General features: G+C 39.0%; 1 protein-coding gene across 1 annotated transcript in view; it reads right to left on the bottom strand.

Moving 5' to 3' along the window:
* PREX2 (phosphatidylinositol-3,4,5-trisphosphate dependent Rac exchange factor 2) overlaps positions 1–22187 on the bottom strand; it is a 285362-nt gene that overhangs the window by 26127 nt on the left and 237048 nt on the right. Inside the window, exons 36-37 of the mRNA XM_060127864.1 lie at positions 15826–15892; positions 15395–15585 (exon numbers count right to left, since the gene is read on the bottom strand). Of these exons, the coding sequence (XP_059983847.1) occupies positions 15395–15585; positions 15826–15892 (258 nt within the window). The remainder of the gene's footprint in view (positions 1–15394; positions 15586–15825; positions 15893–22187) is intronic.

Raw genomic sequence — 22187 nt, 5'->3', positions numbered from 1 at the left:
ATGCAATCTTTTGCTAGGGATACTTTGCTTTTATTTCTCCATATTTTAAAAATTGAGAATGAGACTGAATATTACTTTGAAAATTTCTATCGTATCCCTCAATAATGTTACATACTCAATTACCACTAAAAACTGTGCCCCAAAACAAACCCCACTGGAGTCACTGAATTTAGGGATACATGTTTCAACTTAAAAAGTTACTTGAGCAGTGATTTTTTCACTCTTTTGTGCCATAACAGAATTGAGGCACTTGGATAAGTTATGTTCATTTTTGTGTGTGTGTGCTAGCGCAGTATAATTAGCAGGATAATTTCCTGTTAGAAAAATATGATAAATGGAAGACACACACCCACAGTTGAAAGGCATATGTTGGGGTTTCTGAGTTTAAAGGACCATATGCCAAACAATGGTTTTGATCTGCTCTGGAAAAGGCAACATTAGACATGTCCCCTAACAATCTATATAAACTGGCTAAATATTTCAATATTTACTTCAATATTTCATTTGGAATTATTTGCATTCATATACAGGTTAATTTGATTTTGTGCTAGATGAATATAAAGTGAAATAATTATTTAACCATTCTGAAATCAGTGAGTTTTGCCCCAATGTAGAATTCCACCCAATGATCAGAGTCTTGATTTTGTTTTTTAGCTCCGGATTTCCATGTGTATTGCCTCATTTTCACCATCCTTTCTAACTGTGATACTGCCTTTAGTCACAAAAATAAGAGAGAAAAAATTCCCTTAGGGAAAATGCATGGCTCAGAATCTATGTATAAAGACAGTCTGAAGACCCTATTCTTTGATGACAGTCTTCCCATGAATTATTTGTCTTGATATAGTTGCAGCTGTTTATATTTAGAATCTTACAGATTTAGATCTTAAAACATACAATCAATTTCCCCGTATTCTATGAAAGTCTTTTTTGCTCCTTTAATTAAAAGCCAGGTCCATTATCCTTGTTCAAGTGACTGTCACTAATAAGTTATTAGGAATCTAATTAGCTGTGGTTCTCCAGGATACTTTATTAAGCTGAAGTTACCTGGGCAGCGTTCAAAGTTTGGAGAGGATAAAAATGACTATTTCAATCCCAAGAGAGCGAAGTAGGTGAAATAAGCTGGAATATCGGCAGATACTACTGCTATTTGCCCACCACTCTTTCATACCCAGCTTTTTATGACAGATGGAAGATCCTGTGATCACCTGGTCTTATGCACTCTGCAGCATCATCTGAACTTCAGTCCGACAGAGCCTAAGCAAACTAGTTTCAACGATCTTTGAACTAAAGACACATTTTCTCCCTGTTGGAAAAAATGTAAATGATCCTGCTCAGTTTCCAAATATTTTTACTTCTTCCTTGTGCTTTTCTCATAATCCCATTTAATCAGACAGTAAAAACAAACAGTTGTAGGAAATATCTGAGTTAGAGATTCTCCATTAACATTTTTTAAATCTAATCTAAATGTTAAACTTCTTGAAATGTGCTACCAAGTTACTATAAAGTGTCTGATGAGTTAGTTCTTAGAAACATTGTTTAAAAGACACTGTGTAGTAATGGGTAGTAATGGGTATAGTAAGTATGGTGCAATCCCAGATCCTCTTTTTTTTTTTTTTTTTTTTTTTTGCGGTACGCGGGCCTCTCACTGTTGTGGCCTCTCCCGTTGCTGAGCACAGGCTCCGGACGCGCAGGCTCAGCGGCCGTGGCTCACGGGCCCAGCCGCTCCACGGCACGTGGGATCTTCCCGGACCGGGGCACGAACCCGCGTCCCCTGCATCGGCAGGCGGACTCTCAACCACTGCGCCACCAGGGAAGCCCCAGATCCTCATATTTACTGATTTTTAAATGTTAAGTGCCAGCATTCAAAGAAATAAGAAAGTTGTTAGAAGAAATAAGACGCAGAAATTATCTAATTCCTTAAAGGTGTATTGTGCGATATTTCTAGTGTCTTCAACCTTCCCATTTTTGCAAAGCCTTCCCAAAGGAAGAAGATGTGGTCGAGATTAAAATTATTGCTTTCCTAAAATCTTTGTCTAGTCTTTTATGATGACCCCCTGTTTCACCTCCAGACTGAGATGCAAGCTTCCAAGCCGTTCAAACCAAACTCATCAATTACAAGAGATTAATGTATGTGCGGCAGGTCCACGTGCTAATATACCTACTCTAGTACCTTTCACACTTATTAATTTCATATTTCTTACTATCCCTCAAACCTCTCCTCTCTGGCCGCACTGCTAATATCAACTCTTTGCCTAGATTGGTGCAACCTGGCTCAGACTCTTCTTGTCTTGCCTCTTCCCACTATTCATCAAAGGTGATCTTTTAAAAATGCAGATGGCTTTCCATTGCGTAACTTGAAATACAAAGTCTTCACAATATGGTCTCTGATTTTCCTTACTTCTACTCCATGCTTCAACTATACTGTTCACAGTTCTCAGAAGTCACCTCCTCTCAGTTCTCATATGCTGCTCTCTTCCTGATATGATCTCAGATGCCCTGCTTTGGGTCACATATCATGCCTCTGGTCATGCTATATTATACTTGTCTGAAAGGTGTAGGGATGAAGAATACGGGCATTAGAGGCAAACTTCCTAAGCTACATCTTAAATTTGCTAATAAACTCCGTGACTCTGGGCAAGTAACTTAAGCTACTGAAACTGTTTCCTCATCTGTAACTTGAGTTTAATGATAGTACGCACCTCAGAGTGTTGTTTTCAGGACTACAGGAAATAATTCATATATAGTACTTCGCACAGGACATAGCATGTAGTACATTCTCAACAAATGTTAGCAATTTTCATTAATATTACTACACCACCACCAATAGGCCAGACTAGTGTCTGTATTGATTGTAACCTTCCTAGACCCTAGCATACTTCCCAGGATTAAGTAAGCATTCAATATACAGTTATTGAAAAGAAATGACATGAATTCCTAATTCATGCCAACAGTATTATACGTAACTCCTAAAGATACAATTCATTTTTTTATACTCTGCATTTGTCATCTATGTGTTCAAGAAGTGTTCACTTATTAAATAAATTTGGTAAAGTAATAAATGAACTGTAGAGACAATAGATTTTAGTCAAAGAACAACCACAGCTTCCCCTACAACTTCTAAACGGTATATAGCTTTTCTTTCATGAACAATGACTTGCATTTCCCTTTCTCAGGATTTAATTACTGCTCGTACCACGGCTTCTGATGAACAACTCTCGATGAGTTTTGTTAATGCTTGGAAATTATGTATTATAATATACTGATTCATTATTCTTACATTAATTCTATTAATTAACACTTATTCGCTCATCAAAATGGTCTATGTATCATTTACCTATTTTCCAGGTTCAGAAGAATACATTTGGAACCCTTGCAGAATCAATTCTTTAACACTGTCAAAATGACACGTTATATATGCTTCCCCTCTCCTGTAGTTTCAAAACCATGTGTTCATTTCTTTGAGTCACTTCATGAAAAACCCAATCCTTTGGCTCTCTTTCTCCTATTGTCCATATTAAAGTAAACTGGTGCTACACAGTATGGCTGGCTGGCTTCCCAACGTGGTCCCCTTGTCAAGACCTCAGAATCGCTGGGAGAGCAAGGACCTCTCACTATCCTAGTTTGGGGTAGCGCAGTGCATGCCCCAGAGCAGTGCTCCGTAAATAACTCCTCTGTCTTTCAATGAATGAATGCACAAATGCCAGCACCTGATTCTTTCCAAGTCCTAAATATCTGTCGTTATTCTAACACATACTCTTGATTTTTGACACGAGGGAAGAAGACTTCCTGTCCTTGAATTCAAGGGGATCCCGTTCTGCTGTTCTTGAAAAACTTTCTACAAGCTATCAATGGAGGATTCTAAAAATAAGCTCCAACAGGGTCCAGTGCTTTGTGTATTCTACTTCTTATAGGTCAGAGGAGTGAATTCATATTTTTCATACTCTTCTTACATCCTATCGTGACTCATCACTGTGATTTCTCCAGCTTTACTGAGGTATAATTGACATGTAACATTGTGTTGGTTAAAGTTGTGTATGTTGACTTAATACACTTACATGGTGCAAGACGATTACCACTATAGTTAGCTAACACCTCCATCACATAATTACCACTTCTTTTTTGTGGTTGAGAACATTTAAGATCTACTCTCTTAGCAACCACTGTGATTTTGTTTTACATACAAAGGTTTCCCTATTTTATTTTATTTTCCCTTTACATAGAAAAGGTTTCCCTATTTTAGTAGGTATGATCTAGTCATTTTAAACAGATGCATTTCATATTTCTACCTCTGCAATGAGAAGATGGATTCACCATCAGAAACACAGATGAAGATAGAAACAACTGAGTGTACACTATTGCCAGGTCCTGCAGGAGATGTTTTCACATATGTTACTCACTTAATCCTCATGCCACCTTTTGCAAAAAGAAATTATTATTCCCATTCCACCAATAAATCTCTGAGAGGCCATGAAGGAATCATGGTCACACAGTAAGTAACAGGATTCAAAACCAGTTTTCTAATTCAAAATCCAGAGCTCTTTCCATTATTCCAAAATCACATCACATAGATCACTGCTTTTAGAGAATCCCAACTCCCCACATCCCTAATTCAACAGTCCCAATCTTGGTCTCAGCATTGCATGCTAAATGCAGTGTTTCGGTAGAGACCAATGCAGCCAGACCAAACGACTTCACTACGAATGTAGACCTCATCGTACTGAAATGTGTTCATGATTAAAAAGAAACTAGATTTGAAACCTGCTGAACAACTCTATCGATTGTAAAGCAATCATGTAGTAAAAATAAACTGAAGGAAGACTGCGTTCCTTCTCTACTACAGATGTGCATTTTTCTATATAAAATGCACTGTGCTGGGTAAAGCATGTTCATTCCTGCAGTGATCTCATTTATTCTGGTTTCTAATTACTTCTAACTACTGAGCACAGGGCACCACGGTGAAAAGTATACTGACAACTAGAAGGAAGCGCCCGATTGAAGAAACTGTTTACTGTTGCAGGGTTTTATTTTCCCTGCCTCCTTTTATTACCTCACGCGGAGGAAGAACTATACGTCTGAGGGCTAAGGCAGTATGTTAAATAGGAATCAATGCCAAAGGGGCTGCTACGGCTCAACACAGGCAGAGTGTCTGCACAATTAATATGGAAAGGACCTCTGCTGATCTATGGGTCCTGCCCAACTTGGTCACCCTGAGCAATGCGTTTGTGATAAATGAAAAGCTTGAGAAAACTGCCACCAGCCAGCAGGGATTTCAAAAACCCAATACCTCTGTCCTTGTTCCCCTATAACAGAGAAGGCACTTTTCTTAATGAAACACGGAAATACTCTTACGTGAAAAAAGGGCCAACAGTTATTTGTTTTCAAAAATACAGAATTCACTTATAGACACATATGCATGGATAATAAAATATTAAATATTTACATTCTCCCTTTCGGAGAATTTGAATGGCGGTCTAACAACAGGTGCAATCTAAAAGCCAGTGATCCTTCAGGCAAGTTTCCAGTACATTTTATAGACATAACTTCCGGGTGTCTATTGATAATTTCAACATTATTATTTGACTCCTGTCAAAGAGAGAGTACTGATGAAATCTTCCCATGACTGTACTAACTCCTATGTCTCACAGTCTGGAGCTGAAAGACAGGGGTTAATGAGTATTTGAAAAAAAAAGCAAAGAGATGGCAAGCAGAGATGGGCACCATGGAAAACAACTGAACACAATGGAAAAGCAATGGGCAACAGCTGGAGAGAGATCCTGGCAGCAGCAGAGTCAAATTGAATACGCGGTTCACTCCATATATCTTAAGGCAAAAAATAAATCACATTTAAGGGGCACATTTTCAGCATTGCACAGGGAATTAGCCATGAAATTCCCATTAAAGATAACAGGACTTTCTACCGCAACTTTCAACACATTCTCGGAAAGTTCTCAGTGTCTAGCTTTAAACCTAGGCTTCAAAAACATTCCACATCCCTCATTCTCCTCTCTTCAAGCACATTAGGGTGTGTTTTTCTTTGACACGTTTCATTGCTGAGGTGAGCACAGAGGTAACTGAAGACCTTTGGGGATGGGTAATTGAGCACTTAGGGGCTAGAGGAGGTATCTCAGAGGTATTCTGAGGCTCCACGGGTGCACAGAGGACAGGGCAGTGGAGAACCAGGGAATATTAATACTCTCTCTACTCTCCCTGGTGATTTTTTTCTCACCTTCCACAATGGGCAGCCAATTATTCTTTGCTTACACTTCTGTGCCTTTTCCTGGAGTATCTTTTCCCTGCTCCTAACACCTGGTTTGTTCCCAGAAAATTCCTAGCAGTGTTTTTCCATTACCCCTTGAGATTATATATATATGTTATTATCTATTGTTATTATATCCATTTGTCCTCATATATACTTCTAGTCCTTGCTGACTATGAATCCATCAAAGTACATCCCCATATAGGTACGTTGTGAGCATCTAAAACTGAACATGTAACAGATTAATTCAACATCCCTCTCCCCAGTCCCCTCAAAGACAAATGCATGTTCCCCCCCACACCGTGGCATCTTCCCTCTCCCAATCTTTCCCAGCTGGAATCATCAGAAACTCTCCCTCTCCCCTGCTCTCTATTCCTCACCAGTTCATTTAGTTCTGTTTACTGCCTTTTCATATCTTTCACATCTGTCTTTTCCCTTCTAACCTCTGTGCCAATACCTTAGTTTTGTATCTCATCATGTCACTGTACTCCTGTAAAATCCTAGCTGTCTCCCTGCCTCTATCCTTGTCCCATCATAGACCATGGTACTGATCTTTATTTTTAAAATATTTTTTAAAACATCTAATCATGTTATTCTTTTGCTGAAAACCTTTCATTGGCTCCCCAGGGCCTCTAGGAGGGAGTCCCAAACCCTTAACCCAGCAGGCAGGGCCGTCCATGCTCCAATTCCTGTCTTTCTTGCTCCTTTCTTCTCATTTCACCGCCCAGAAACAGCCAGCTCTTTCTTGTGACCTCCAGCCCCGTCGTACGCTATTTCACACCTCGATATTGTATTTTCATACTATTCCTTTACACGGAACGTCCTTCTCCATTTCCGTCACCTGGTAAACACTACTCATGCTTTAAAACCTATAACAGGTGTTACATTCCATCCTTCCTGCTTAACAGGATTTAAATCTCACTCCTCGGTATTCCTCCCCAGGATGTTAGATGACCTATTGCCAATTTAAAATTAACATCTTAGAGGTAAAAATTGCTGCTTCCTCCCTTCAACTTCCTCCACGCCACCTGCTTTCCTGCTCTAGGTCACAGAGAAAAAGAGGCAGTTCGGAAAGTGCTGGCAGACGAACCAGTTATATTGGAGAGATACCCATATTTCTTGGCTTATGTCATTTATTACAGCACTTATAAACCCACTAGCATTGAAGCCCTCAGGAAGAGATCCTAGAGAATGACTGGAATTTTACTTTGCTTTAAATATCATTTTGCAGGTTTAGGAAAAACAATAACTTCAGTTTCTTTAAAAGAAAATTTGAAGAATCATGCCCTATTTAACGCTTTTGAAAGTCAATTCTATCAATACATGTATCACTTTTAAATAGCTACATTTTAAAAATGTAAATACTTAAATTTTACTAATATAATAGTAAAATTGAGTTTTGCAAAAACAGATGAACTATCACTCCAAATTACATATTTAGATTATTTTATCAAGGTATGTTTAATGTGCCTAGAATTTTCCAATCTTAATGATAGGAGGTAATAATGTATAAGCTCTGGCTTTATATGTACTTAAATTAAAGCATGTCTGGCCCATGATTACTGGCTGGCAGAACTAGAAACCATTGCAATAAGAAGTGACTCTCATTATTACTGTGTTATTCTTCTTTCATAGTAAACTAATGAAAACAACGAACATTTTAAAATAGAATAATTTAATGCACTAAATCAAGATTCATATCAATTGCAAAGAAAAATCTAAGGAAGAAAACAAATATATATGTAAATCTGGCCATCTACCTCTTCAGAGTAAAGCACTTTTATAAAAGATAATGAAACAAGGTAAAAGAATAAAACTTATATTTGAAATATTTGATTTCTTCCCATAATTTTAAGGGAATAACCTTATTTATCTGTTTGTTTAAATTAACATAAATCATGGAGTTTTATTTGCCTACTTTACAACTCAGTATAATTTGAAAATCTGCGTTTACTTTTCTTTTTTTCCCCCAGCTTTACTGAGGTATAACTGACAATTAAATATGGTATAAATTTAAAGTACACAACCTGCTGATGTGATATACATACACATTGTGAAATATTCATCACAATCAAGCTAATTAACATATCCATCACCTCACAGTTACCATTGTGTTTTTCTTTTCTTTTTTGGTGGTGAAAACACTTAAGATCCACCCTCCCAGGGCTTCCCTGGTGGCACAGTAGTTGGGAGTCCGCCTACCGATGCAGGGGACACGGGTTCGTGCCCCGGTCCGGGAAGATCCCGCGTGCCGCGGAGCGGCTGGGCCCGTGAGCCATGGCCGCTGGGCCTGCGTGTCTGGAGCCTGTGCTCCTCAACGGGAGAGGCCACAGCAGTGAGAGGCCCGCGTACTGCCAAAAAAAAAAAAAAAAACAAAAAAGATCCACCCTCCTAGCAAATGTCAAGTATATAATACAGTATTATTAAGTATAGTTGCATTGTTGTTATGTCACATCTCCGGAATTATTCACCTTGCATAACTGAAACTTTGTACCCTTTGACCAGTTGTCTCCCAGTTTTCCCCTTCTCCCAGCCCCTGGTAACCACAATTCTATTCTCTGCTTCTATGAGTTTGGCAGAGTCATTAAGATTTATACTTATAGCATGAGTAGGATATATTCTGTCTTTCTCCCAGAGCCCCATTATTATAGCATCTTATTTTTTCTCTTCTAAAGATTAGTAAACAATTTTATATTTTCATTTTTGAGGTTTTTTTGGTTTTCATTCATTAATGATTTTATTACATATCATTACATACATTACATACATTACATACATACATACATTACATATCATATTTGGTTGCATTGATCATAATCAAATTATAACTGTTAAAGAAAAATAATCAAAACTGCAGCCATATCTAATAACAATTTTAAACACCACCTCTGTCACTGCTACTACTACCTTTATATAAAAGAAGTGTTTTAGACTAATGTGTTTCAGACTCCTGACTATACGAGCATAATTTTAGGACTTCTTATTGCAAATGTACAGTATCCGGGCATCATGAGTTAGCAGTTTCTTTTGTTCTATTTAGCCATCTTTCTGGAGATTTAAAATTCAAGATTTCCACTAATCTTGCTGCTAATCTTCCAAGTCATTTTTGGACAGAAAAATAAATGGATACATTTCAAACCTACATTTGCTTATTGCAGTAATTTATTTTTGCCCTCCCATACCTAGAGTCTAACCTACATATGGAAATCCCCGGAGTAAATCCACTCCTCTTACTTGATGTGTTTTTGGCTGCACAGTGGAGAAAGATGCAGCTTCATCGTCTGCCCTGTTAGGACTCTCATTACCTAATAAGCCAGGTTACCTTGAGTGCTCTCCTTTTATAAGATTCTGCATTTCCTTAATCTGGGCCTATTTGTCAATTTGTCCTTTGATGCCACAGTGATGACAGAATAAAATATTGCTAAGAAAGAGTCCTTAAATGTCAAACAAAAGTGGTTTTTAAAATTGTTAATTGATAGTTACCTAAAAAATGTTTTTTTTAATTGCTTATATGAACCAAGAATCACTACACTGCTTCATTTGAAATGAAAACTGTTTCATTAACCAAATTCGTAATACATATTTCCCTTTAGCTGTTTTTATATTTTAACTCCTGGATCTATCTCAGTTTTCTAACAAATGCTTATAATCATACTTTGGGTCCTATACTATGGTCACATGATAGGTTTTGTAAGTTTCTGCTGGAAGAGGGATGATTCTGAGAATTCAACCACCCTCTGCAATCCTGTCCAATGTGAAAAAATGTCTCAATTTCTAAATAACCAACTAAGAAATGCATTTTGGAAATATACCCTTTTAAGTTGGAAACTTCATATTATATAGTTTATTAGTTCCTACATTTTTATATATGTTAAAATGAGTTTCCACAATGTATAAAAGGAAAAGCAGTCTAACGCTGGAATACATAGATGGCAGCCAACTTGATGCTCACCATCATTATGCCTTTTAATAATGAGAACAGGCTGACCTTGCCACAGACTGTTTCCTCCTCACACCTGTGTGGGGTTCAAAACAACGTGATTATGATGCTGCTGTTACAGGTGCTGGTGAACCCCTGACACAGTGAGCCCCTCCTGACGCTGCTGTTCACATCCCTCACTGGTGACTGAACACCAAGTATGTTAGCTAATGCAGGGCCTTGTTTCCTGGAAGAGATTCATCCTCACAACAAAACATAAAGATAAAAGGGAATTTATGTGTACAGATCTCCAAGGTTTTGATACTAAGACATCACAGGAGAGTCAGACATGAGGCCTGTGTTCAAATCACCCCACCTTCCTGCAGGACCATCCCAGGACTCCGACACTGCTGAAAATCCATTATTAACAGGTACAAAGAGTACGTGTACAAAAAGTCCCTGGAACAGGTCCTTAAAGGGAAACACTGTGATTCCAGATTCCTTGCTCTCACTAGAAATTTTCTTGACATAACCTTTCAGGTAGCCTCTGGAAATGTCCACCTACTGTTTCCACTGGGGAAGGAAGCAGAAGCAAATGTAGTGCGAGGAATATGGCATCTCTGTTTTTGGATGCGATAAGACTCATGCTTAGGCTTTACAACATTTGCGGTATGCTGATTCATACCAGTTAAAGGAAAACAGTTGGCTATTAGGCAGGGATGGGAATAAAGAAGCAAAACAAAACGAAATACCGCAGTGAGTGGAAGGATGCTGCAGTAGGAAATAAAAGGGAAATTTAGAACCCATGTAGCATGCTTGTGGGTCTGCAGCAAATAACTGCATGGAACAAAAGAGAACGTTAAAAGCCACAGTGCTGATTCAATACTTTACAAACTTTCAAACTGGCAAAAAATAATTTTGCCTAAAAAGCAGATATATGGACAATATAAAGCATGACTCTTTGTGGGAAAGAAAATTCAAAGGATATTCAAATGTTTGTATTTGCTAATCAAAGAAGTATAAATTAAAGCACTGAGGAAATACAATATCGTTGTACACCTGGTAGAGAAGCACAATAGATAAATGGGTTCTAACACCCTCTGAAGACAAGGTAAAGATGGCAAACAACTATCTAACCTTCTGTTGGGTTTTTACAAGGACAATCCTTTTGGAAACTTAAATAATAATATATTAACCAAAGAGGTTTAAGCTCTTTGATACACTAATTGTATCTGGAGGATATTTTTGTTTACTTTTAGCTTAGTGGAAAATAAAATTGAAATCTGAAGAGCTACATAAAGATGTCTCTCTGCATTAAGGGCAGTAGAGAAAGAAGATAAACCACTAAATTAGTAGTTTAGTAAATTGTGGTGTATCAAGTGGCTAGAATATTATGTAGCAAATAAAAGTGATCACGGGAAAGTCTGTGTGGACATTTTAGATAGATGATAGGTAGATAGGTAAATAGATACTATGAGCGTAAAGCAGATTATTAAACTATACTAATAAAACTATGATCAGATGTATGTTGTTTGATAGAAGGTGCAAGAGATGATTCAAAATGAAAATGAAAGAAGGCAGGTCAGGATAGGAAATTTTGGAAAATTTCCATTTATTAAACTACCTTTTAATATCATGTATACTGTTTAAAAGGCAAAAATCCTGATCTTAAAAAAAGACAATCTTCTTTCACTATTCAATAGCAATGGAGATATTTAATGTAAGTCAATGACTGAGGAAAGTGTGTGCAGGCAAGTTCATCAGCAGAATTGTAATGCACATAAAACACTGCCCCAGGAAAGAGAATTTAATAAACAAACCTGGGCTAAACGCTCTGAAAAGATTTTAATAATTCATCCTGAATCCTATTCCTCCTAATCTTGCATTCACTGTTGTATGCCACCCTGCCATCTAATTCAGGTTGGCATTAAAACGTCTAAACCTTAACGCTAATTAAATCTGCCTTTTCATTCTGAAAAATCACATTCTTCTCTCTAATGTCAAACATAAGCCATATAACTCTATACTTGAAAAAATGTTAGATTCCCTTTTTTGGTGAATAAAATCAGAAAAGGCAGGAAGCTGATTATCTAATGGGGATACCATGTTGTTAACCATTTCTCATCTTAATTTCAGAAGCAAATGGTAAAACAGTCTGTGTAGTATTAATTCTGATTCATGTTATCAACTTCTCCCCTTTGCCAGAACCTGAGGGTAAACCTCCACGTTCAGTGTTTAGTGTAAATGTGGATCTACTCGGGTTCCTTTCTAGCTGCCTGAATTATAATTAGTAAAGAATTGTTTTAGGAACAGTCTTATGTGAGATTTCTGATTCCAATATAAATTAGCACACATTTTATCACCATGAAAAATCTAAGCATAGCCTTCCCTGAAAGACTAAAGATAACGTTAAACTCCTATTTTATTCTGCATAATAGAAAAATAAAACCGTACTATTTTCAAACAGTTTTAACCTTAATTTCGGCATCTGTCATGGGGAATTTGTGCCTACACCTCAGTAAATGTCTCTGAAATGAACTAACTAAAGCCATATTTATTTTGAACTGTAGAAATGGAAAAAGTCAAAATACTTTGAAATTTCAATGTTTTTTGTGATTCCAACACACCAATCAATGAATACAGCAATTATAAAATGGTTGTGGAACATCAATCTGTTTCTCCTACCCATCAGTAGTTAAATTCTAAAATTGTTCATGGGGCACCTCAGAGAATAATTTGGACAAGTTGGTCACGGTTCTAGGATTAAATGGCAATTAAAAAAAAATTTTTTTTTTTTTTGGTCTCACTGTGTGGCTTGCGAGATCTTAGTTCCCCGACCAGGGATCGAACCTGGGCTCCCTGCACTGGAAGCACAGAGTACTACTGGACTGCCAGGGAATTCCATTAAATGGCAAATTTAACTGCATTAACTTCCAGTAAATTCATGTGGAGATAAGAGCGTATGCTTGTAGTTTGAAGCCTGGAGTGTCCCTTGGTTGTCACAGTCCTCAGATAACTATGATCTTGCACCAGAGTAGGATAAGGACATTAATCAAGGGGATGACACTTTGCCGAGGCCACAGTGGCCGCTGTGCTGGTCCTTAAGCACATCATGCTGGTCCCCACTCGGCCTCCCACATTTGTACTCTGCTCCCTAGATGGAACGCTCTTTCTCTGAGATATCTGCATAACTCACTCCTTCATTTCACACAGGTCTCTAATGAAATTTCCTCCATGGAAGGTGCCCGCCCTTCATCCCATCTTGTCCCTTTTTACCTCTCTGACTTCTGTTCTTTTCTGTATTTATTCCACCTACTACATTACTCATTTATTTGTTTACTTGATCATCTGTTTCATCCCAACATGGTTCATATTATATGAGCGAAGGGAGGGTTTTTTCAGTGCTTTATCCCAGCAACTAAACAGTGCTGGTGCATAAACAGTGCTCAACGCATATTCACTGAGTGACTGAATAATGAATGAATGAATGGGAACAGAATGAATGAATATCACTGATCAGAGGGACAGAGCATTTCTCTGCTAGTAAAAAAAATGATGAAATAATATTTTACTCACTTAGTTGCAGATGATATTTCAATTAAGCTCTTAGTAAGCTTGCAATAGAGCACAAAGTACACAGCCATTAAAATAAAGCAGAAAACTCTGTATATTGTATCACCCACAAAAATTTAATTCTCCTTCTAGAGAAATAAAGTCTTGTCACACTTCATAAGCACGGACATGCTGCGTAGGACTCGTAAACTAGAATTCAGGCACATCAAGTCGAATGGAATGTCACAGATGAGAACCTGCTGATTTGAACTTTCTCCCTCTTTCTACCTCTTTAAAACCCTGACTCGTCAAAACCCATTTCAAACGCTACCTTCTCCATGGCAAGTTCTAACCATCTCAAAGATCTATGTTCCTTCTGAACCTTATTTTTTAGCTGTAACTTTCCTAGATCATTTATTTTTCTTCGTAGTCTAGGTAATCTGTTATTTTTGTTACTTTTCATTATGTTTTTGTCATCTTATTTTGTTATACGATTATTTACTATGATTTTTGTTGTTCATGTTTTATGTCTCTAACATGAATATCACCCATTTATGACATTACCAGCCAATAGCACCAACTGCAGTCCTTTGCATGGGTTAATTAGCAAGTAAATTTGAATAAGCAATAACCACCATCCACTTAAAATCTAACTGGCCTCCATACTAAGAAGAGACTATGAGTGGTGACAGCAGATTCTCTGCTACAATGAGGACTAAATGCTGCCCTATTGTTTCCACCTACAATGGTTTCCTTTCGCTGTGAAAATGGAGAGGTGATAGAAGAGGAACAAGTGATGATGAAGAAGGACGTGACTCGGGGTTCTCCCCTCACATTTGCATCTGATGTAGCTGTAGGAATTTATGCACCTACCACAACTTGCCCAGACACAGCACTGCTGCTTAAGACAGACCAGCTGAAGAGGACCTATCTAAGACTTCTCCTCACATTTTCAGGAAGAGCATATCGTGTGGGCTCCTGGAGTATGATTTGTCCAGGAGTAGGAAGACAGTAGTAACTCCAAGGCAGCATCTAGCTCACCACAGCTGGGTAACAGGGATCCAAACCACTGAAGAAAAAGTTTTGTTTTGCTAGTCACCAGCCCCTACCAAGTTAAGTTCCTAGAGTGAATAAAACAGATGCAAAATTTTACACCTAAAATATAAATCTTAATATAAATACAAGGGTGATAAGATTCTAGGCCACAGTGATATAAACGTGGGACTGCATTCATTTGTATGAATAAACAGTCACTGAAAATAGAAGAACCAAAGCCAGAAATTACTGTGCAAGAATTATCTGATTTCTGAAGTCTTATTCCAAATATATCTGAGCCCTTTGAATGTTTCCAGCTATAATTTCATGGAGCTAAATGTAATAAACAAGAACCTCCGAATGTAATAAGGTATAGCAAAGATGCAGGCAAGGGCTTCCCTGGTGGCGCAGTGGTTGAGAGTCCGCCTGCTGATGCCGGGGGTGTGGGTTCGTGCCCCGGTCCGGGAGGGTCCCGCGTGCTGCGGAGCGGCTGGGCCCGTGGGCCGTGGCCGCTGGGCCTGCGCGTCCGGGGCCTGTGCTCCGCGGCGGGAGGGGCCACAACAGTGAGAGGCCCGCGTACCGCAAAAAAAAAAATAAATAAAAAGATGCAGGTAAGGCGGGAAGTCACGTACCGATGCACGCCGCTGTTGCACATGATGACGTGGCAGGCCCCCAGCCTACTGCACAGCTCCGAGGACACCGACAGCAGCCCGACACCGGAGGCGCTGCAAGCCGTGTTCGCACAGGCAGCTGTGCGCTTGGATCTGATAAACGAGGCCACCAGTCGATACAGTTCATCCAAAACGTTGAGAGGCCTCATGAGCTGCAGAAAAAAACGATGCCCATAAGGTTCAACATGTTTAGTAGAAAGAAATCCTTTTAGATGGGATATAATTCACAGTTGTTATAACTTACAGTGAATAGTCTAAAATATTTTATTATGGAGATAACAGAATCAGAGACCACGGATGTTTATAAATTACACAGTGCTCCAGAACACCAGCAAAATTAAATAAGGGAGGTAAATGGCAAAGCAACAGTCAATGCAATCTTCTGTTTTTACCTTATCTACATAAGCAGCTTTAGATGTGGAGTTTGGTGGTGAATTTGACTTGTCCAAGTAGAATGCCCTGTAAGAATACAAAGAATAAATGATCATTTATTGTCAGTAAAATTAAAAAGCATGAAGACATGCAAGTTTCACTGACTTTTTTTTTTTTTTTTTCGGTACGCGGGCCTCTCACTGCTGTGGCCTCTCCCGTTGCAGAGCACAGGCTCCGGACGCGCAGGCTCAGCGGCCATGGCTCACGGGCCCAGCCGCTCCGCGGCACGTGGGATCTTCCCGGACCGGGGCACGAACCCGTGTCCCCTGAATCGGCAGGTGGACTCTCAACCACTGAGCCACCAGGGAAGCCCAGCACTGACTTCCTTTTAAAGACAAATGAATAGACAAAGTGTTGAGCGCTAGGATGAGTGGGACTGGAAAGAAGAGTCTTCCACTCGGAAAAAAATGACTGAACCTACCATCAGCTCCGTTACTTATCGTATGGCTTCAGAGGGATTACTTAGTGTGTGTCTCAATTTCCTCTTTTGCAATTTGGGGATCACATTAGTTTCTACTTCACAAGGTGACCAAGAAGATGAAGTCGGCGCTAATAAAATGCTTAGGATGGTACACAGTACAGAATACGTGCTCACGGATAGTTACAGTAATTAATATTATTATAAAAGTTAAAAAAAAGATATTTTCTAAAAACATCCCATTTTCACTTACTGCGCAAATGTCAGATTACGAAAATAATACTCAAAACACAGATTTTAAACAGACTGCTTAGCTGGATTCCTTCAGCCACTAAGCTATGCTCAGATTGGAAGTTAAACCCTCTTTGAAGATACACGGGCTCTTTTTTGTCACCAGGATGCAATACGCCAACAACTCTTTTAATACACTAAGCGGAATCCTAGTGGCCTGCAATAATTAGATGTGATTTCCAAAGAATTATTGCTGAGTTCGTTTAGCTATTAGCTCAATACTAAACAGAAAGTGTAAGAGAATGACCCATGAAGACAGGACATTTAAGTTATATTTAAGCGAGTATGTTTTTAATGAAGTGAAATTATTTAAAAGCTGTGAACACTTAACACTGATATACCAAAATAATATTAGAATGATTGTCAGACTAGATATTGAAATAAAACTCATTAGACTGGTGTTTCAGAGCACCTTTTAGGACCTCAAACTATTGGTAGATCATTAACCAATGCATGAGTAGCAATGGGCATAATCAGTAAATCAGTGAGGGAGAACTTCATGCCCAGCACTGGTATTTTGAGTCCCACTAGACACAGACACACACACACACACACACACACAGACACACACACACACAGACACACACACACACACACACACACACTGCTATTCCAATTACTAGAAGTAGCTAGCAGTAGTGCAGCTTGTTTTTTTGTCTTTTTAAGCTAAAGTCGCATGGATTAATCAAAATTCACACTTTAAATTAGGAAAGCTTTAACTTCTTCTAACTTCCAAAATGTAAATTATGTACATTCTCACCGGGAATGTCTGTTCATCTCTCAAACACAAATTCAAACTACAACAGAAATTTTACAACAGTTCAGCGTCCAAAGCGTTTTGAACTCCTAGGCGATTTCCACGTAGCATCTTGAAACAGAGGTGGTGCCTCAAACCTGGAATCCGCAGAGATACCTTGATCAGATGTCCCTATGCCTTTCCTCAGCTGTGCTTGGTAGAAAGATGTGGCGAAGGAGAGTCCACAGCAGGGACGAATTATTCCCTCAGCCTGAATCCCAGAGCTACCTACCGCTCCTGAGCATATAATGCTGACAGGAGCCTGGGGACTACAGCAAACCCAGGCAGTGCCCGGCTCATGACGATTGGGTTACCATGACAGGTACCACTGCAAAGTGGAACATCCATCACGTGCCATGAAAATATAGTTCCACTCAGATGGTTGCATCAGCAGCTACTAAGAGTACTGGATTGAGAGGAAAATCAAAGGGATTTGATACATCTTAAAATGTTCTAGATTTTCCCCAGTCTCAGAAGGAGATAACAACAATCTAAGAGGATTGCTGTTAAGAGGAGAGGAAATGAGCTTGAATTGTGAGAAGTACAGAAACATGCAATGAAGTTGAAGCTATTGGAATAAATGAGCAACTTAGAGAAGCCAGAGGGGGTAGACTCTGTATGGCCTGATAGGCCCTGATAGAGTTGGGTTTTAACTAAAGGCCTTCATTACCAGAAGACAGGCTATTTTATAAATTTTACTGCTGTGCATAACAATTCAGGGTCTCCAGAAAGCTCTGAGTGTCTTTTCACTTCAATTATACAGGTACGTATTTAGGCTGCTGCTATGAAAACCGATGTACGCACCTCCATGCTTTAACAAATTAGTATTTTGCACTTTTGCTTCCCCTTTTAAAGGAATGAAACCTTACAGATACAGGTGATCCCTTGTATCACACTTGTCCACTCCCATTGTTCCAGACTCTCCCCTCCCAGGGTTAACACCACCCAGAAGCTGGCATTTGTCACTTCCATGTGTTACAAGGTCACCCACACAGTTGGCCCAAGTGGGGGCACCAAGGAACAGGTGTGATCATTGTTCCATATCCTTGTTCACGTTGATGGCATTAGAATTTCAACCTTTGGTGTTGTAATTTTCAATTTGCACATATTTGTCATCCATCTGCATTTCTTCTTCTTTTATAGCCTTCTCATATTGCTTACTTTCGCGCAGTCACATTTGTTTTTTTTTTTTTTGGCTGTGCCCCATGGCTTGCGGGATCTTAGTTCCCTGACTAGGGATTGAACCTGCGCCCTCAGCAGTGAAAGCTCAGAGTCCTAACTACTGGACTGCCAGGGAATTCCCAAGTCTCACCTTTTTTTTTTTTTTAACATAGAAATTTGTTATTACTTTTTATAGCAAGAGTTAAATTTGATGACATTTAGAAGTTTCTATTCCTCTTTATTTTTTTTAAAATCCAGACTTTCTTTCTACACTTACTTCCTCAAGAATATTCAGTTTTTCAAGTTCATTATTCAATTAATATTTTGGATCCATGTCTGTCAGTGGTATACTCTGGCATAAAATTTCTAGAATCTAGATTGACAGTGAATTTTTCCCCACAATACTGTTCTTGGTGTCTGCTCTCAATTAAGTTGTCTTTGTTTGGGGGCTAGTCTATATTTTCTCTCTGATAGGTAAAGATTTTGTTTTTATCCTCAATGTTCTAAAGTTTTACCACAAAGTGTTTAGGTGATGATTTATTTTTATTTATCCAGATAGGTCCTTAGATTGTACTTTCAATTTAAGGAGTCTTGCCTTCAATTCTAAAATAATCTCAGGTATCATCTTTCCCCATAATCTCATCCATTCTCTCTCTCTCTCTCTCTCTCTCTCTCACACACACACACACACACACACACACACTCATAAACACACATACACTTTCTTTTAAGATCTTATTTTCCCATTACTGCAATTTTGTTGATTTCCTAAATAATATCTTCCAAATGAAAAAAACCCTGTCTTTGCCAATCTAGAGTTTATCCTTTCTACTGGGAATTTTATTTCAATGACTATCTTTTTCATTTCCAAGCTTTCTGCCTATTCGTATTTCATTTCTGTAACTAAAAGGTAAACCCCCCCCCAAGAATGTAAACTCCCTATGCTGATAAGGATTTGATTTACTTATGCTCATTGCTGCATCTCTAGCACCTCTAACAGAGTGTAGAACATGGTTTGATCTTAATAAATATTTGTAAATAAATAATTGACTTTTTTTTTTTTTTGCGGTACACAGGCCTCTCCCTGCTGTGGCCTCTCCCGTTGTGGAGCACAGGCTCCGGACGCGCAGGCTCAACGGCCATGGCTCACGGGCCCAGCCGCTCCGCGGCATGTGGGATCTTCCCGGACCCGGGCACGAACCCGTGTCCCCTGCATCGGCAGGCGGACTCTCAATCACTGCACCACCAGGGAAGCCCATAATTGACTATTTTTATCGCAGGATTTTCTACCTTCTTCATGAATGGCGATCCTTTGTTTATACTTTGAGCATCCAAAATACACTTTGCCATGATGTCTCAATATTTTAATTTCTTTGGGTCAAATTTGTTTCAGTGGTCATTTTCCTTGGCTCTTTTGTAGCTTTAGGTTACCTCATGTGCTTTGGAGTTTTGTTTTGCAAGTTCATTTGAAGTAGGAGGATTGCTTTTTTAACATCTTTATTGGAGTATGGAAGATGTTCTGTTCAGTTTTATTTAGTGCTTTGAAACAGCTCCACCCAATATCTCTCATCATCTTTTTCTTACAAATGATTCTGTGCTCATTTTGTGCCCAGAATTACCCATCTGTAATCAGTTTCATATTGGTGATTTGAGTATTACATTGTCCAGACATCTGAATTATTACCAGTCACGTCACTGAACCAGCGAGTGATTTGGTTCAGTTCTTAGTTTAAGAGCCATGTTGTCTTTCTCTTGCCATCTTAATGTCTACAAAAGTGATAGAGTCCAGAGTTTGCATCCTTGCTCAGAAGTAGAGGGGCCCTTCTCTACAACCTGGTTTCAGAGTGAGGCTCGCTCTGGATCTCCACCTAGTGTCGGATGACTTTAATTTCTCATTTCCCTGCACAAGTTGTACCGGCCCCTTGTCCACCTGCAGAGCCCAGGAGGCCAGAGGCCTCAACACAGCTTACAAATCAGCACTTGAATTCCCGCTCCATTTGTGGGCCACTGAGATGATAAATTATGAGCTCAGCTGCGACTCTTGCATTTTCTGTTTTCATCTTTTGTCTAGCATTGCTATATGCTTGGAACAGAGAGGATGCTTCACAGCTGGAACCCACAGAGAGAATACTGATCAGATGTCTTCACGCCTTTCCTCAAGTGTGCTTGGTAGAGAAAGTAATGTGGTTAAAAAGAGTATGCAAGTCCATGGACAAATGATTTAGCCTCATGTGGCCTCAAGTCCCTCATTTTCACAATGGACAGTAAAATTGTCTAATATATAGGTAGCATAATGTTGAAGACGAATCAGTGCATACGAAGTGCTCAGTACTGTGCTGAGCAAATAGGACTCATGCAATAGACAATAATCATCACTATTCACGTGTGCACAGTAGGAGGGGACTCCGGGAACATTTTTATCCATCGCCAGGAGTAAAATAAGGCCCAAACCTTCTGCTTTCCCCTGAGGTCATCTAGAATATTTTATGATACATGTAAAAAATGAAAATTAAAGTAGATATTTGGAATCTACATAATTCCATCAGTGTACAGAGTTCAAGTCTAAAAGGAAAAGAACGCGTTTAGGTTAAAGAAAAGGAGAGTGTCAGTTAAACGGCTTAATCAGGTGCACTGGTTGTAAAAACTGCAGTTCTTCTATACCTTGGATAGACTGGGAAGAAATATATTCTGTAAAAGCAGTCCATGTCATCAACACCACCTGAGGAAAACTTCACTCCAGAAACCTACCACTACAGCAGGCCACATTGAGCCCTCTTCCTGCTTTCTGAAAGAGATGTTCCTTAAAAAAGAAAGTTGTCCCTGATTCAGCCCGTTTAGAGCATGATCATGTTGATCTAATCCCGCTATAGTCACTTAAACTGACTTGGAAGAAATCTTCAAATTTTCCTTGGGACAAAATCTTTAAAGAAAAAAAAAACATATTTGATGAAGCCAGCCAACAGAAAACTAAAATTAAAAATTTTTATAGATTTAAAATGTATAAATGCTCACATCAAGTTAAACCTTTATTCAGAAAGAATCTTGTCTTTTCTAAGCTGCTATAGAGCAAAACTAAAATAGAAAAGGCATCTAATGATATAACTGCACCATTCAAAATACTTTTAGAAGATAAAAGCCTAACAAGTTCAGAGTTAAATATATTGGCTGATCCAGACTTGTGCGAGTAGTTAATATTCGTTAATCCATGATTATAGAAAGCAACAAATTATTATAAAGTATATCTATGGGCTGATGACATCTAGAGAATAGAACCATGAAAAACAGCTTCTTTGTGACTCCTGTGAAATTTACACAGCCAAGAAATATTTTAATTCAATCAATTATTTGCTAAAATAAAAATTAGGGCTTCCCTGGCGGCGCAGTGGTTGAGAGTCTGCCTGCCGATGCAGGGGACGCGGGTTCGTGCCCCGGTCCGGGAAGATCCCACATGCCGCGGAGCGGCTGGGCCCGTGAGCCATGGCCGCTGAGCCTGCGCGTCCGGAGCCTGTGCTCCGCAACGGGAGAGGCCACAACAGTGAGAGGCCCGCGTACCGCAAAAACAAAAACAAAACAAAACAAAAATTTGGACTTGAGCCTTCAACTAGTTTTGGGTACTCCCCCCTCAGAAAAATGGTTGTTCAGTCATGTATTTGACC

The sequence above is a fragment of the Lagenorhynchus albirostris genome, chromosome 17 (assembly GCF_949774975.1).
Source record: "Lagenorhynchus albirostris chromosome 17, mLagAlb1.1, whole genome shotgun sequence".
Lineage (NCBI taxonomy): Eukaryota > Metazoa > Chordata > Mammalia > Artiodactyla > Delphinidae > Lagenorhynchus > Lagenorhynchus albirostris.
This window is presented reverse-complemented; position numbering and strand designations above follow the sequence as displayed.